At 44.6% G+C, this 16092-nt stretch overlaps 1 protein-coding gene across 16 annotated transcripts in view; it reads left to right on the top strand.

Annotated features, from left to right (window-relative positions):
- Positions 1-16092, top strand: part of LOC309617254 (zinc finger protein 671-like) — a 67627-nt gene that overhangs the window by 6476 nt on the left and 45059 nt on the right. For 13 of the 16 annotated variants that reach the window (XM_082369240.1, XM_082369246.1, XM_082369245.1 and 10 more), the window contains 3 exons: positions 537-2688; positions 5593-6154; positions 8625-8751. In XM_082369240.1, the coding sequence (XP_082225366.1) occupies positions 537-2425 (1889 nt within the window). In that variant the 3' untranslated portion in view covers positions 2426-2688; positions 5593-6154; positions 8625-8751. Of the gene's footprint in view, positions 1-536; positions 4943-5592; positions 6155-8624; positions 8752-10063; positions 12531-16092 lie in introns of those variants that run through there. The other 3 variants (XM_082369238.1, XM_082369241.1, XM_082369239.1) reach the window with 3 other exon arrangements.

Here is a 16092-nt window from a genome sequence, read left to right as displayed (position 1 = left end):
TGATACTTTGCTCCTTCTGTCATTTCAACTCTGAATTCGAACCCAGGATTATCCCTCACCTCTCTGTCTTCCACTCTTTATTGGTCTTCTCCATCCTCACTCTGATGTGCTCTCCAATATTGGCCTACCTTAATGTGTCATGAGTTCTCCACGTATCCTTAAAATAGTCCTTGAACACTACCTACTCAGTGACAGATTTTCCTGAGCCTGGACACACCTTTCCACACAGCACAGCACATGTGGCACCAGCAGCCAAGGCCCTGGTGAAAACCGTTCCCAGAGGAGTGGGTTGTGGACCCCAGCTCCTCTGTGTGTTCCACCCCATCCTGTGTCTTTAACCTGGTGAGTCATCCATGTTCTGTGACATGTAGAGGCCCAATACTGCACAGCAGTCCTTTCATAACCTGCCCCAGCTCTCTTGTCCTGAAAATAGTCTCATGGATTTATTCGTTTCTATGTCAGATGCATATTTGTAATGGGGCTGCATCCTTCTACCAAAATCTACATGAAGTTCACCCACATTTCTCTGCTTTCAGGGTGTTGGCATAGAGCAGAGGATGAGACACCTTCTGAGCAGAAAGTTTCTGTAGAAGTGCCACAAATAAATGCTTCAAAGACAGACCTGTCCACCCTGAAGTCCTATCCCTGGCAGAGGTTCTGCCTGTACTTAGAAGGTGGTTTGCATCTAGCTGAGGACCTTGGCACAAACCCTGGTCAGAAACTGTGTGGGGCAGGTGTGAACTTTCACCAGCACAGTGGAGAGGAACTCTTTAGAAGAGATGTGGGTAAGACCTTTATGAAGAGCCACACAGTCCATGTATACAAGAAGTCTTTCACATGCCAGGAGCCTGGGAAGGATTTCCCTGGTACCTCTGGCCTTCTCCAGCACCAGGTCACTCCACAAAAGGACACCAAGTGTGTGGAGGCCTCTCACAATGTACAAAGGCAGTATAAATGCCACGAATGTGGAAAAGCCTTCTGCTGGAAGTCCAGGCTTGCTCAGCACCAGAGAGTCCACACTGGAGAGAGGCCTTATGAATGTGGTGAATGTGGGAAAGCCTTTGGCTATAAATACATACTTGTTCAGCACTGGAGTGTCCACACTAGAGAAAAGCCTTATGGATGCAGCGAATGTGGGAAAGCTTTTAGCGACAAACACACACTTGTTCGGCACCAGCGAATTCACACTGGAGAAAGGCCTTACAAATGCAGTGAATGTGGGAAAGCCTTCTGCCGCAAATACAGACTTGCTCAGCACCAGAGAGTCCATACTGGAGAGAGGCCTTATGAGTGCTGTGAATGTGGGAAAACCTTCACCCGTAAACCCATACTATTTAAGCACCAGAGAATCCACACTGGAGAAAGGCCTTATAAGTGCAGTGAATGTGGTAAAGCCTTTAGATGCAACTCCAGCCTCATTAAACATAGAAGAATTCACACGGGGGAAAGGCCTTATGAGTGTAGAGAATGTGGGAAGTTCTTTAGCCAAAGCTCTCAACTTATTGTGCACCAGAGAATTCACACTGGAGCCAAGCCTTATGAGTGCAGTGAATGTGGGAAAACCTTCACCACTAAAAGCAAACTTGTTCAGCACCAGAGAGTCCACACAGGAGAAAGGCCTTATGAATGTGGAGAATGCAGTAGAGCCTTCAGCTATAAACGCATGCTTGTTCAGCACCAGAGAATTCACACTGGAGAGAGGCCTTATGAGTGCAGTGAATGTGGAAAAGTCCTTAGGTACATTTCCAGCCTCATTAAACATAGAAGAATTCACACTGGGGAAAGGCCTTATGAGTGTAGTGAATGTGGGAAAACCTTCACCGCTAAAAGCAAACTTGTTCAGCACCAGAGAGTCCACACAGGAGAAAGGCCTTATGAATGTGGAGAATGCAGTAGAGCCTTCAGCTGTAAACGCAAGCTTGTTCAGCACCAGAGAATTCACACTGGAGAGAAGCCTTATGAGTGCAGTGAATGTGGAAAAGTCTTTAGGTACATTTCCAGCCTCAGTAAACATAGAAGAATTCACACTGGGGAAAGGCCTTATGAGTGTAGTGAATGTGGAAAGTTCTTTAGGCAAAGCTCCCACCTTAAAGTCCACCAGAGAATTCACACTATAGCAAACACTTATGAGTGCAGTGAATGTGGGAAGCATTTTAGCCAAAACTCTACTCTCATTTCACACCAGAGAGTTCACACTGGAGCAAAGGCTTATAAGTGCAGTGAATGTGGGAAACGTTTTAGCCAAAGCTCTACTCTTATTAAGCACCAGAGTTCACATTGGAGAAAAACCACGAGTGCAATAAATGTGGAGATTTCTTCAGCCAAAACTCCCAGCTTACTCAACACCGAAAAGTTCATGCTACAGAAAGGCATCACCAGTACAGCAAATGTGGAAAATTTTTCTGTCAAAGTCTGCTCTGACTGAGCACCAGAAACTTAACAGCCCAGATGAACCCTATGAGTGCAGTGAATGTAAGAAAGCTTTCAACTGAAGGTCTAACCTCATCCTCCTTCATCACCAGAAAGTTCATACTGGAGAAAGGCTTTCAAATGAGATGAGAGCAGCTAATGAGCTGTCTCCTTAGTTAATACATCATACTGAATAGGCTCTGTGAGGGAGTCATCAGCTGGAAGCTGAATGCCATACATCTAAACAGCCCTAGTGTGCAGATTGCCTATGAGTACCAGGTTCGTAGGAAGCTTTTAAGGAGCTATGCTATACTTTCTGACTTTATGTCACTGTGAGTTTCTTACCTCACCCAAGTGGTAGATCCCCATTCTTGGCACCAGTCACCTCAGTGTGATCAGGGTAAGTAGATCTTTGTGCGCTCTTATCCCCTTAGAAATGCATGAATAGCCTGAGCACTTGGGTGTTGTCATTCTCTTTGGTCCTGTCAGGACCAAAGCAGCTTTGACCATGGAAATCCAGTCTGGGTTCTGCTGATGGCTCACAGAGGTTCAACTTCTTTGGTGGCATTGTCTCATATCATGCTCAGGATAGGTTTTTCAAGGTCCAAGTCACTCTGTTTGGGAACTATTTGCCTCAGTTTGCTCTGCTCTATACCATAATGAAGACTATTATTTAAGCCACCTTTCATCTTGGGGTTTGTTCACTGTCAGACTGGTGTTGAGAATCATATTGAACTGTCAGGATGATGAGGAACTGGTTTTGTGAGTGTTCCAAACTTCGTATACCTCAATGAGGATAGTGTCATGGCAGAGAATAGTTTTCACTCCAGTTTCTGTCCAATCTGTTGTCCAAGGCCTCCTAGGGTAGACTACAGGGCTCTGTGGGACTAATGTTGAGTTCTGGATGTCAGAATTTTTGGTGGGTCCCGAGGTCACCTGAGATGAGGACAGTTGTGAGACCCACCAGTGATTTTTGGAGCAGCATGAATGGTTCTCTTTTTCACATGGGATGTCACATCATGCCCCCAGTACTGTTAAAGAGAAGAAATTCTCTAGGTCCAGCTGGAAAAGAGACCATGTGCCATATGTGCCCAAAGTGGTAGGCTGGTGTTCCTGAGTGTTAGATTACAGGCATCAGGTGGGAACCATATTTCGTACAGAAACACTCATGGAATTAACAGGGAGTGAGAGACAAGCAAACAAGAAGGGATGAGCCTTTTCTAAAGTTTCATCCACAAATGTTCCAGTGACTGTGTCTGTTTAGGATCAAGTTTTTGAAGAAATTCTCAGGAGTTCCAGAGCTGTTCCTCTCCTCCTGAGCCCCCAGTCAGTGTCAGACTGAATAATGTAAAGGTTTTAGGAATCAGCATCTGCAAATAATTTATCTCAAGGCCATTGCTGCACAGTGAAAACAATGGGGAATGAGAGTGGAAATTGTGTAGTCCAGGCATGTGAATTTTAGTACCCAGGCAGAGTTCCTGGATAACTTAAGTGGAAACAACTTTCACTGCTCACCAGTCTTCTTTGCTACTGCTACAGATTCCCTCCCATGGGCAAGGGGAGGTGATGGGGTTAATGTGAGGTTGCCAGAGTTCTACTGAAAAGGAGATTTAGCAAAGAGATTAAGGTTTTTATGTGAAGCCAATTTCTATTGAAATTTAATTAGCTGTATAGTTGGTATGCACTGAACAGAACATACCTAAAATGCACAGCTTGGTAAGTTTTAGTACTTGTAAAGCCACGGAACCATCATCATAACAAACATCTGTCACTGCCATATCTACTTTCTGACATTTCTCCCGGGACTTTCAGGCAACTACTATTGACTGACTTTTCTCCCATTCAATTAGTTAGTATTTTCTAGACTTCTAATATCATTGGAGCCTGAATGTTTACTTTTGTGTTTGTCTTTTTTTTATCTCCATGCATAGTTACTTTGAGAATCATCTAAGTTGCCGATGTGAATAATTCGGTTTTTTCATGATAATATACTGTTTGGATATACCATTATTTCACTGGTATTCATCTGTTAAAGGATGGCGTTTTGTGGTTTCCAGTTGGTCTCTCACAGATAAGCTTACTATTAACATACATAAAATCCTTTATATGAACACATGGTTTCGTTCTAAAATGAATGACTGTACCCAAATGCATTCCCATCGACAGTATGGGAACATTCCATTTCCCCTCTGTTCCTCACCAGTACTTGGTTGGTACGGTCAATAGTTTGAATATTTCCTGTTTTAAAAGCGTGGAGACATATCTCACTGTGGTGTGATTGCATTTCCCTCACAATTCATGATGTTGAACATTTTTGTGTTCATTTGCCAAGTGTATGTCTTCTTTGACAAAATGTCTGTTTTCTTATTAGTAACTGAGAAGTTAATGTGTTGGAATTTGACTTTTCTTTGGTGACTTTGCTGGGTGGAATAGGTATTTGTACTCACAACATTATTACTACGTATACTCATTATTAAGATACTTCTATTACTTTAAGCCTAGACACTTAATAAAAAAGCCAACCGACCCTTCATTGTTGTGTTTGCCGATTTCCCTGGTATGAATACTCCAACTGTGGGCAATTTCAAGCTGTGTGTATGAGGTTATTACTGAACCGGAGGCACAGCAAGCCAAACGCTGAGATGCCAAGGTTTGCTGGGGAGTATTTTCATTCACAAGGCAGCCAAGTGAGGACACAGAAGAACAATTCTCAGATCCACCCTCCCGGTGGCAAGGTGCCTGTGATATTTAGGGGATAAAGAGGCAGGGTGGTCTAAAGTGTGAGGAAAGGCCAATCAGAGTTAGAGAAAAGGCGAGGTCATCGGTGTGCACAGGTGTGTTTCATTACATGCTTCTTCATGGATGCATGTTCAAAAGTGGTGTCCATAAGTGGACAACGTCACTGGCTCTACTTTTTTCTGAGGGAACCAGAGAAACAACAAATTGTCCCCCTGCTTCTGGCCGCCCCACATTCCTCCTTTGTATTGTCCACCATGGCCCTGTCTGGAGTTTCTGCTCTCTTGACCCTGACCTAACACAGTGAAACTCATAAATTGAGTCTAAAGCTTTAGCCTACATCCATTGGAAGAGCAATAATACAGTGTTTATTAGACCCCAGCTATGGATGGATGCACTTTGTGTCTGAGTGACAACCTGGTATCATGTGCCCATTTGGTTTTGTAGGTTTTGGGAACATCTCATATATTATGTCCGTGTACCCCTCTGTGATCAGCAAAGACTACATGAAAATCTGGTGCGTCCATTTTAAGAAGCGTGAAACCTCGCCCCCTTCCTCAGAGCCTCACTCCCAGCAACCCTGGCGGAGAGACGGCACCTTTCCTGGAGGAGGGGAGCACTGCCCGTTGCCAGGTCCTGGAGGCCTGTGAACTACATTACCCTGAAGGCACTGCGCCCATTCCTCGGCGCCCCTGGACCAATGAAGTCTCAGTAAAGAGGCACTTCCGAGCTAGAGGACTGCGTCTGGGCGGCTTTTCCGGCGTCTGCCGTGGTCATTTTGTAAACTCGGATGTGTTCGAAGGTGGGGAAGTTTGCAACGCAGGGCCGGCCGGAGGTCAGGGAGCCCGGAAGGCGCTGTGCCTGCTGCTCTGAGCTTGGTCTGAGGCTCGGCGTGGTTGCCCTCTGGCCTGACTCTCTCTCGGGGCCGGGAGGGGCGCCCGTGCTCGGGTCCCACCTTCGCCCACAAACTCCTCTAGCGACGGCGACAGCGCAGATGTGTCGGATTCAGGTAAATGCTGCGTCATCCGGGCCCTCACCCAACTCTTCTCATTCAGCAGTGTTTTATTTTATCTGTGTTCTCTTACCAGCGTTCTATAGTTGTTTTTATTCCCCAAAACCTTGGTTTTCTGAATTTTCAAATATGACCTGCGTGGAAAAAGAAAATTGCAGAGAACTTCAATGTGCAGTTCAGTAAGCTCTAAAACTAATATCTATTCACCGCTCAGGTCAAAATATGCGATATAAATAGGACCCCCAGAAGCCGCCTGTGGGGTTCTTGCAAAGCAATTATCCGCATCCCCCCAAAATTAATGTACTGGCTGATGTTTCAAGTAAGCATTTTCTTTCTTTTTTTGATAGTTTTGCCAACCATGTGGGAAATATTTGATGATTCTAGTTTTGCTTGCTTGTTTTAAAATTTTTTATGAATTGAATCATATAAGAATTCTGTGTTTTTCTTCATTTGCACAGTATGGTGTTATTTTACCCATGTTTTTCGTGAGTATCCATTCATTTTCCTTTCTGTGAAGTATTCTATAGATATTACTATATGATTAAAATGTTTTTATAGATCCTCTTCTAAAAGGCTTTTCTTTGTTTATGGTTTTTTGTTTGCTTTTTTGTTTGGTCTACTTTCGTATTTATAAACTTCGTATTGCAGTCATATCTGCTATGTGTTCTGGGGTATATAAAGAATGCACTTGTCTAGCGTGTATATTAAAGTTACTATTATATTTAAATGAACATTCCCACTTTTTGATCTTGTTTAGCTCCAAGTTAACTAATTTTAACTTAGTTCTTTGAATGAGATGATTATACTTAGTCTTAATCTATCCCATAATTGTATTTTCATACACACTCATCGTGCATTAGGTAAACTTAACAGTTTTACAGTATACAGGCACTTAGAGGGTTTTTGCTTTTTCAGTGATTTTATTCTTCTAATAGTACTTATTTTACTGTTACATCATCCTTCTCTGGTGGTATTGGAAGAGAAAATGATTAAGACATCTTGTTAAAATCCCTTTTTTAAAGGGGATAAAACGAATCATTGTAAGAATAAAAAGTTATAATGCTGGGAATCCCTATCAAGCTGTTTAGAACCCAAGAAGATATTTCCTTGTTTATATAATGAGGGTGCAATAGAGGTCAGGTCCTATAGATTGTTTCCTTTGTCTTAAGTTTAAAGAGTTATCAGTGATGTCCAGTTATCTCAAACTATGATTCTAGCCACAACTTCTTTATCACAAAACTAATTTTCTAGTTTTTTTTTTTTTTTTTTTTTTTTTTTTTGGCTGTACCATGTGGCTTGCAGGGATCTTAGTTCCCTGACCAGTGATCATACCCTTGCCCATGGCAGTGAAAGCACCAGGTGAACTGGGTTTCAGCCATGTTGAGTCTCAGATGTTCCAGTGACTCCCAAATATAGGAGAAAAGTGGACAGCTGAACATGCAGCGCTAGAGTGCTGGGGAAGGCTTCAGGATGCCATTAGGCAACAAGGGAAGAGAGGGGGTCTGTCACAAAGACAGACAAGAGGAGTGGTCATCAGCGGGAAGGTAGGGGGTAGGGAAAGTCCAGCAGGTGGCCCAGGTTTTTATGGGAGAGTGGCCATTAAATTAATGCAGAGGGAAGGCAGAAATGGAGGTGAAGTAATAGCAAAGTCAGGCTGGTGCTTATTTCTTTTCCTGTGCACTCACCAGGCTTTTGTGGTGGAACTTGGGGAGTTTGTCACAACGTCAGATGAATTTACCTAAGGTGTGTCAAGTGGGTGTGGATTTCGAATGGGTGTTATATGGGCAAAGATTGTAACTGGTGAAGAGACATAATGTGCTATATGGAAATGAACCTGACCAGGCGTATTTAGATCTGCGTGTTGTGACTGAGGTAGAAGTCAGGAACAAGGCCTAGTGGGAAAGCCTTCAGAAGAGGGCTGGGAACCACCAGTGGAGAGTTGGGGTACGGTGGGATCCTGTTGCATTGGCAGGCACTTTCTGATGCCATGTGCAGAAGGGTATGTGAGGAGGCAGGAGACATGCCAATTTTGTGGGCCAGGTGGTGGTGATGGGGATCACATGTATGAGCAGGTCCAGTAAGTAATATGCATGTGGGGAAGGTGTATGAAGTAATTGCCCCAGGCCCTAGTACTAGGAGTATAAGAGAGAAGGATGGGGCTAAGTTTGCTTGTGTCTGGGAGACATGATAGTGGGTACACTCAGGCTCTTGTCTTGGAGGAAAGGGAAAGGGCCCTGCATAGCAGGCTCACACATTAGATGGTATCTATCTGTCCACCTGCCTGTTGTTGCTCAGGGTTGTACGTACTGATCAGGGAAGCATGAAGAGTCATTGGGCCCCACTGCCCTCTATGTCACGGAGCTGGGGTGGATGATGAACCCAGAGTGAGTATGGGCTGGGGTTAGAAGTACTTATGGGGTCCTGGGGAGAGAGGCTGCTTATGTACAAATCTGTCCCATCATCACAGGGCCCTGTGACCTTTGAGGACGTGGCTGTGTACTTTTCCCAGGAGGAATGGAAGCTTCTTGATGAGGCCCAGAGACTCCTGTACCGCGATGTGTTGCTGGAGACCTTTGCACTTGTTGCATCATTGGGTAAGACCCTCACACCTTTCCCAGCATCCTGGGCTGCTCCCTGCCTTTCTTTCTTTTTCCAAGGGGAAGTCTGCTCTTTTCACAGCGAGACAGTGGGCACATCTCTATTAATGCTTCCTTGTCATCTATGCTGTAAGTGCCAAGGCTGGGTGAGTGTGTAGACTGCCTCCTTTCACAAGGAGCTCCAATACCAGCTGCTCTGAGGTTTGTTCAGTGAAGATTTTCTGCTTCAAAAACTTGGAATTAGTTCAGTGGGTTCCATAATTCTCAGCCACTCCTAGCTAAGTTGACTCTGTAGGCCCATGCCACCTCTGTGCTCCAGCTTCTGTTCTCTTTTAGGTGACATTTCCTGGGCCCTGAGTATACCGGGCATTGTTGTGAACCAACATGGTCACTATTTGTGGGGTCCACTAGGCTGTTTCTATGATACCCTCCTCAACAAGTATTTTTGTGACATTATTTTTCTTTCCTGAAGTTTTTTTTGGGGGATGGTTGTTCCCCTGGCCAGTACTGACCACTCACCTGTGCTATCTTTCCCTTAGAAGTTGCATCTTCTAGGTTCCATGTTGTTCTCCAACTGGAGCTGGGAGGAGACCCTGGGTATGTGACAGAGTGGACATGACTCCAACCACAGCTAGGGGGGCTCAAAGTGGGCCTGGCCCTGGTGATTGGCATCAGGGGGAGGAAGTGATATTATGGCTGGGTTCAGATCATATCAGGCACATGTCCTGTGCTGAGCACTGTTTTGGTGCCAAGGACAGTGACTGTTTTTCTCATTTCTATCTTTCCTACCCATTCATGATACTTTGCTCCTTCTTTCATTTCTACTCTGACTTTCAACCCAAGGTTACCCCTCACTGGACCTCTCCATCCTCACTCTGCTGTGCTCTCCAGTATTGGCCTACACTTAATGTGTCATGAGGTCTGCACCTATTTTTAAAATACTCCTTTTTATACCAGCTACTCAGTGACAGTCGGATTTTCCTGATCCAGGATACAGCTTCCACACAGCACACGAGTGTCACCAACAACCAAGGCCTGTCAACTGTTTCCGGAGTAGTGAGTTGTGGACCCCTGGCTCCTCCGTGAGCTCTCACCACCCTTGTGTCTTGCCCGGTTAGTCCTCCCTGTTCTGTGACATGGAGAGGCACAGTGCTGCACAGAGGTCCTTTCCTTAGCATGCTGCCAGCTCCCTTGTCTGGAAAATAGTCCCATGGATTTATTTCTTGGTACGTCAGACACATATTTGTGATGGGGCCGCCTCCTTCTTCCAAAATCTACATGAAGTTCATCCATATGTCTGTGCTTTCAGGTTGTTGGCATGGAGCAGAGCACAAGGAGATAACTTCTGAGCATAATGTTTCTGTAGAAGTGCCACGAATAAATACTTCAAAGACAGACCTGTCCATCTGGAAGTCCTATCCCTGGGAGAGGTGCTGCCTGGCCTTAGACAGTAGTTTGTGTGTAGCTGAAGACCTGGGAACAATTCCTGGCCAGAAACTGTGTGTGTCAGGTGTGAAATTTCACCAGCACCGTGGAGGGAAACTCTTTAAAAGAGACATGGGTAAGGCCTTTATGAGGAGCCACATAGTCCATGCATCCAAGAACTCTTTCACATGCCAGGAGGCTGGGAAGGATTTCCATGGTAGCTCTAGCCTTCTCCAGCACCAGGTCACTCCACAAAAGGATGCCAAGTGTGCAGAGGCCTTTCACAATGGACATAGCCTCTATAAATACTATGTATGTGAGAAAGCCTTCAGCTGCAAACACAAACTGGCTCATCACCCGAGTGTCCACACTGGAAAGAGGCCTTACGAATGCAGTGAATGTGGGAAAACCTTCAGCTTTAAAGGGATACTTCTTAAGCACCAGAGAATCCACACTGGAGAAAGGCCTTATGAGTGCTGTGAGTGTGGGAAAGCCTTCAGCTGGAAAAGCTCGCTCATTCAGCACCAGAGAGTCCACACCAGAGAATGGCCTTATAAGTGTAGCGAATGTGGGAAAGCCTACAAACACAAAAATTCACTTGTTAAGCACCAGAGAGTCCACACTGGAGAATGGCCTTATAAGTGCAGTGAATGTGGGAAAGCCTTCAGACACAAAAAGTCACTTGTTCACCAGAGAGTCCACACTGGAGAATGGCCTTTTAAGTGCAGTGAATGTGGGAAAGCTTTCAGACACAAAAAGTCACTTGTTCAGCACCAGAGACTCCATGTTGGAGAACTGCTTTATAAGTGCTGTGAATGTGGGAAAGCCTTTATTTCTAAAGTAAACCTTTTTCGGCACCAGAGAGTCCACACTGGAGAAAGACCTTATGAATGCAGTGAATGTGGGAAAACCTTCATTTATAAAGACAGTCTCGTTCGGCACTGGAGAGTCCACACTGGAGAAAGGCCTTATGAGTGCAGTGAATGTGGAAAAGCCTTTAGTCGCAAAGACTCACTTGTTAAGCACCAGAGAGTCCACAATGGAAAATAGCCTTATAAGTGTAGTGAATGTGGGGAAACTTTTTTTTTTTAATATTTATTGATTGATTGATTGATTTAGCTGTGCTGTGTCTTAGTTGCGGCACCTGGGATCTTTGATCTTTGTTGTGGCATGCAGGATCTTTAGTTGCGGCATCTTTAGTTGAAGCCCCTGGGAAAACTTTTAAATAGCAACCCACTCACACTTGTTTGGCACCAGTGAATTCACATTGGAGAAAGGCCTTATGAACGCAGTGAAAGGAGAAGTTCTTTAGCCAAAGCTCCAACCTTATTGTACACCAGAGAATTCACACTGGAGCAAAGACTTATAAGGGCAGTGAGTGTGGGAAGTGATTTAGCCAAACTACTCTCGTTTTGCACAAGAGAGTTTACACTGGGGAAAGGCCTTATAAGTGCATTGAATATGGGAAACATTTTAGTCAATACTCCACTGTCATTAAGCACCAGAGTTCACACTGGAGAAAAACCATATGAGTGCACTGTATGTGGAGGATTCTTCAGCCAAAACTCCCAACTTACTCAACACCAAAAAGCTCATGCTACAGAAAGGCATCACCAGTACAGCAAATGTGGAACATTTTTCTGTCAGAGTCTGCTCTGACTGAGCACCAGAAACTTAACAGGCCAGATGGATCCTGTGAGCACAGTGAACGTAAGAAAGCTTTCAGCAGAAGGTCTAACCTCATTCGTCACCAGAAACTTCCTACTGGAGAAAGGCCTTCAAATGAGATGAGGAGAGCTTTGAATGAGCTGTCTCCTTAGTTAGTACATCATACTGAATAGGCTCTGTGAGGGAGTCATCAACTGGAAGTTGAATGCCATACATCTGAACAGCCCTAGTGTGCAGATTGCCTATGAGTACCAGGTTCATAGGAAGCTTTTAAGGAGCTATGCTCTACTTCTAACCTGTGCAGGGCCTTTGCCATACTTAATGTCACTGTGAGTTTCTTATCTCTAAGAAAGATCCCAATACTGGGAATCAGTCATCTCAGTGTGATCAGGGTAGGTCAGCTTTTGTGCTCTCCTATCCCTTGTAGAAAAGCATGGATACCCTGAGCACTTGGGTTTTGTCATTCTCTTAGTTCCTGTCAACTGCCTATGACAGGACCAAAGCAGCTTTGATCATGGGGATCCCGTCCAGTTTCTCCTGGTGGCTCACAGTGGTTTGCCTTCTTTGGTGGCATTGTCTAATACCATGCTGATGGTGGATTTTATTTAAGTCCAAGTCACCCTGTTTGGGAATTATCTGCCTCAGTTTTTCTGCTCTATGCCATAATAAAGACTATTATTTAAGCCACCTTTCATCTTGGGGTTTGTTCACTGTTAGACTGATGTTGAGAACCAAATTGGACTGTCAGGATGAAGAGGAACAGGTTTTGTGGGTGTTCCAAAGTTTGTATACCTCACTGTGGATAGTAACATGGCGGAAAATAGCTTCCACTAATTTGAATTGTTGTTGAAGTCCTCCTGGGGTAGACTGCAGGGCTCTGTGGGACTAATGTTGTGACCTGGGTGTCAGAAGTTTTGGTGGGCACCGAGATCACCCTGTGATGAGGACAGTTGTGAGAACCACCAGTGATTTTTGGAGCAGTATGAATGGTTCTCTTTTTCACATGGGAAGTCACATCATGCCTCCAGTACTGTTCAAGAGAAGAAGTTCTCTAGGTCCAGCTGGAAAAGAGCCGTGTGCCATTATGTCCACGTGTGCTATGATGTCCGCAATGTGGTAGCTGGTGTTCCTGAGTGTTAGATTACAGATATCAGGAGGGAACCATATTTGGTACAGAAACACTCTGGGAATTAATAGGGTGTGAGAGACTAGCAACAAGAAGGGATGAGCCTTTTCTAAAGCTGCATCCACGAATGTTCCCATGACTATGGCTGTTTAGGATAAGGTTTTTGCAGAAATTCTCAGGAGCTACAGAGCTATTTCTCTCCCCCGAGCCCCCAGTCTGTGTCAGACTGAATAACGTAAAGGTTGTAGGATTCCCGTAGCGTCTGCAAATTTTTTATCTGAAGCCCATTGCTGCACAGTGAAAACAATGGGGAATGAGTAGAAATCATGTAGTTCAGGCATGTGAATTTTAGAACCCAGGCAGAGTTCCTGGATAACTTAAGTGGAAACACGTTTTATTGCTCGCCAGTCTTCATTGCTGCTGTGACAGAATCCCCTCATGAGAGTAGGAGAGATGATGGAATTGAGCTGTGGTTGCCACAGTTCTACTGAAAAGAGATTCAGAAAAGAGGTTCAGATTTTTATGTGAAACCAATTCCTATTAAAATTTAGTTGAGCTGTATAGTTTGTGTGCATTGAAATAAACATACCTAAAATGTACAGCTTGGTAAATTTTAATACTTCTAAAGCCATGGAATCATCATCATAGTAACAAACATCCATCATTCCCATATCAACTTCTGACATCTCTCCCAGGACTCTCAGGTAGCTAGTATTGACTTACTTTTTTTTTTTTTTTTCCCCAGCTATGCTGCACAGTTTGCGTGATCTTAGTTCCCCAACCAGGGATTACACCTTGGCTGTGGCAGTAAAATCACAGATTTCCAATCCCTGGACTGCCAGGGAAGTCCTTTGATTTACTTTTTTCCCATTCAATTAGCTAGTGTTTTCTAGACTTTTAATATCACTGTGATCTTAATGTTTACTTTTGTATTTGTTTTCTTCTTTCACAATGCATAATTATATTGAGAATCATCTAATTTGTCTCCATGAAGAGACCATTTTTTTAATACCTGAAAAATGTACTGTTTAGATATACCACAATTTGACTGTTTATCCATCTCTCTGTTAAAGGATGAGGTTTTGTGGTTTGTTTCCAGTTTGGCTATCACAGATAAGCTTACTATGAACGTGTACATAAAATTCTTTATATGAACATAGGGATTCGTATTCTAAAGTGAATGACTGTACCCATTTGCATTCCCATCGACAGTATGGGGGCATTCCAGTTCCCCTATATTCCTCACCAGAACTAGGTTGGTATGGTCAGTATTTTTAATATTATCTGTTTTTAAAGTGTGGAGATGTATCTCACTGTGGTCTGATTGCATTTCCCTAGTGATTCATGATGTTGAACATTTTTGTGTTCATTTACCAGGTGTATGTCTTCTTTTTAGTAAGTAAGAAGACAATAAATGTGTTGGAACTTGACTTTTCTTCAGTGACTTTGCTGGGTGGAATAAATGTTTCTATTCACGACATTACTCACCATGTGTAGTCCTCATTATTAGCATAGTCTCCATTACTTTAAGTCTAGACAGTTAGTAAAAAGAAAAAAAAACCCAGCCAACCCTTGATTGTTGCGTTTGCCAGTTTCCCTGGTATAAATGCTCCAACTCTGGGCAGTTTCAAGCTGTTAATATGAGGTTGTTACCAAACCAGAGTCAGAGCAAGCCAAGTGAAACCTCTGAGCTTCCCACAGTGAGACCATGGGTAATGCTTCCTTTCCTGGTTTCCTGGCGTGTGTGTCGTTGCTGCCAGGGCTGGGCTCTGTGCACTGTATTCCTTCTCTCCCAGCAGTCCCATCCCTGCTGCTCTGAGGTCTTGTAAGACAGGGCTCAGGAGTCAGAAATCTTGATGTTTGTGTGAAAGATTCCACCAGCCTTCCCTGTCCGTGGTTGGGTGACTCTGTCCAGCAGCATGGAACCTCGGTGTCCCAGGCCTTCCACTGTCTTTTGTTGACAGAATTTGGGGCCTGCTTATGCCAGGATGTTCACATGCTGACCTGGTCACTACTTGAGGAGACCACTGGCTTGTTTCTTTTAAGACCTTCCTTTAATGTCCTTATAATTTTAGAATGTGTGATCTCATGGGACGGGGCCCACTCCCTTTCCCTGTCTTTCTTCTTTGACTGGCCTCCTCAGGCCCAGGTGGTTGCTCACCTTGAGCAATAGGAGGGCCCTGGGTGCCTGACAGGGTGGGTGTTTTTCCTGTAGCGTCAAGGGAGGCTGAAAGGAATGTGGCCCTTGTGTATGGGGGTGAGGAAATGGTGAGGTATCAGAGCTGGGTTCCCATCACACCAGGCCTGTGTCCTATATCCACCAGTGTGTGGTACCAGCAACAGAGTCCAAGAGTTTCTACCTTTACTTTCCTGTTGATGTTTTTTTTTTGTTTTGTTTTATAAGTTTATTTTATTTTATTTATTTATTTTTGGCTGTGTTGGGTCTTCGCTGCTGCGTGCGGGCTTTCTCTAGTTGCGGTGAGTGGGGGCTACTCTTCGTTGCAATGCACAGGCTTCGCATTGTGGTGGCTTCTCATTGCAGAGCATGGGCTCTAGGCACGCGGGCTTCAGTAGTTGTGGCATGCGGGCTCAGTAGTTGTGGCTCACGGGCTCTAGAGCACAGGCTCAGTAGTTGTGGCGCATGGGCTTAGTTGCTCCGCGGCATGTGGGATCTTCCCGGACCAGGGATCGAACCCGTGTCCCCTGCATTGACAGGCAGGTTCTCAACCACTGCGCCACCAGGGAAGTCCGCTGTTGATGTTTTGACTCTTCACTTCTGGCTCTGGTTCTCACCCATTCCCTTCCACTGCTCCCTTTGCAGTGCTGTCAACATTGACCTGCACTTAAAGTGTTGGGATATGTGCATGTGTCCTTAAATACTCCTTGTAGCCCAGCTGCTGTGATGCATTCAGACATTCTGGGTCTGGACACAGCCTTCTACTCATTGCTCACCAGTCACCAGTAGCCAGGCTTTGTTGAAAGGTAAGTTGAAGACCCTTCCTCGTGTTCTTACCCATCGTCTGTGCTCTGCCATCAGATGAGCTTCTCAGGCTCAGCTCTGCACAGCAGGCCTTCCTCACACAGGCTCTGGCCCCACGCATCTCAGCAATCTTAAGGAC

This window comes from Balaenoptera borealis (assembly GCF_965194805.1).
Source record: "Balaenoptera borealis genome assembly, chromosome: 19".
Classification (NCBI taxonomy): Eukaryota; Metazoa; Chordata; class Mammalia; order Artiodactyla; family Balaenopteridae; genus Balaenoptera; species Balaenoptera borealis.
This window is presented reverse-complemented; position numbering and strand designations above follow the sequence as displayed.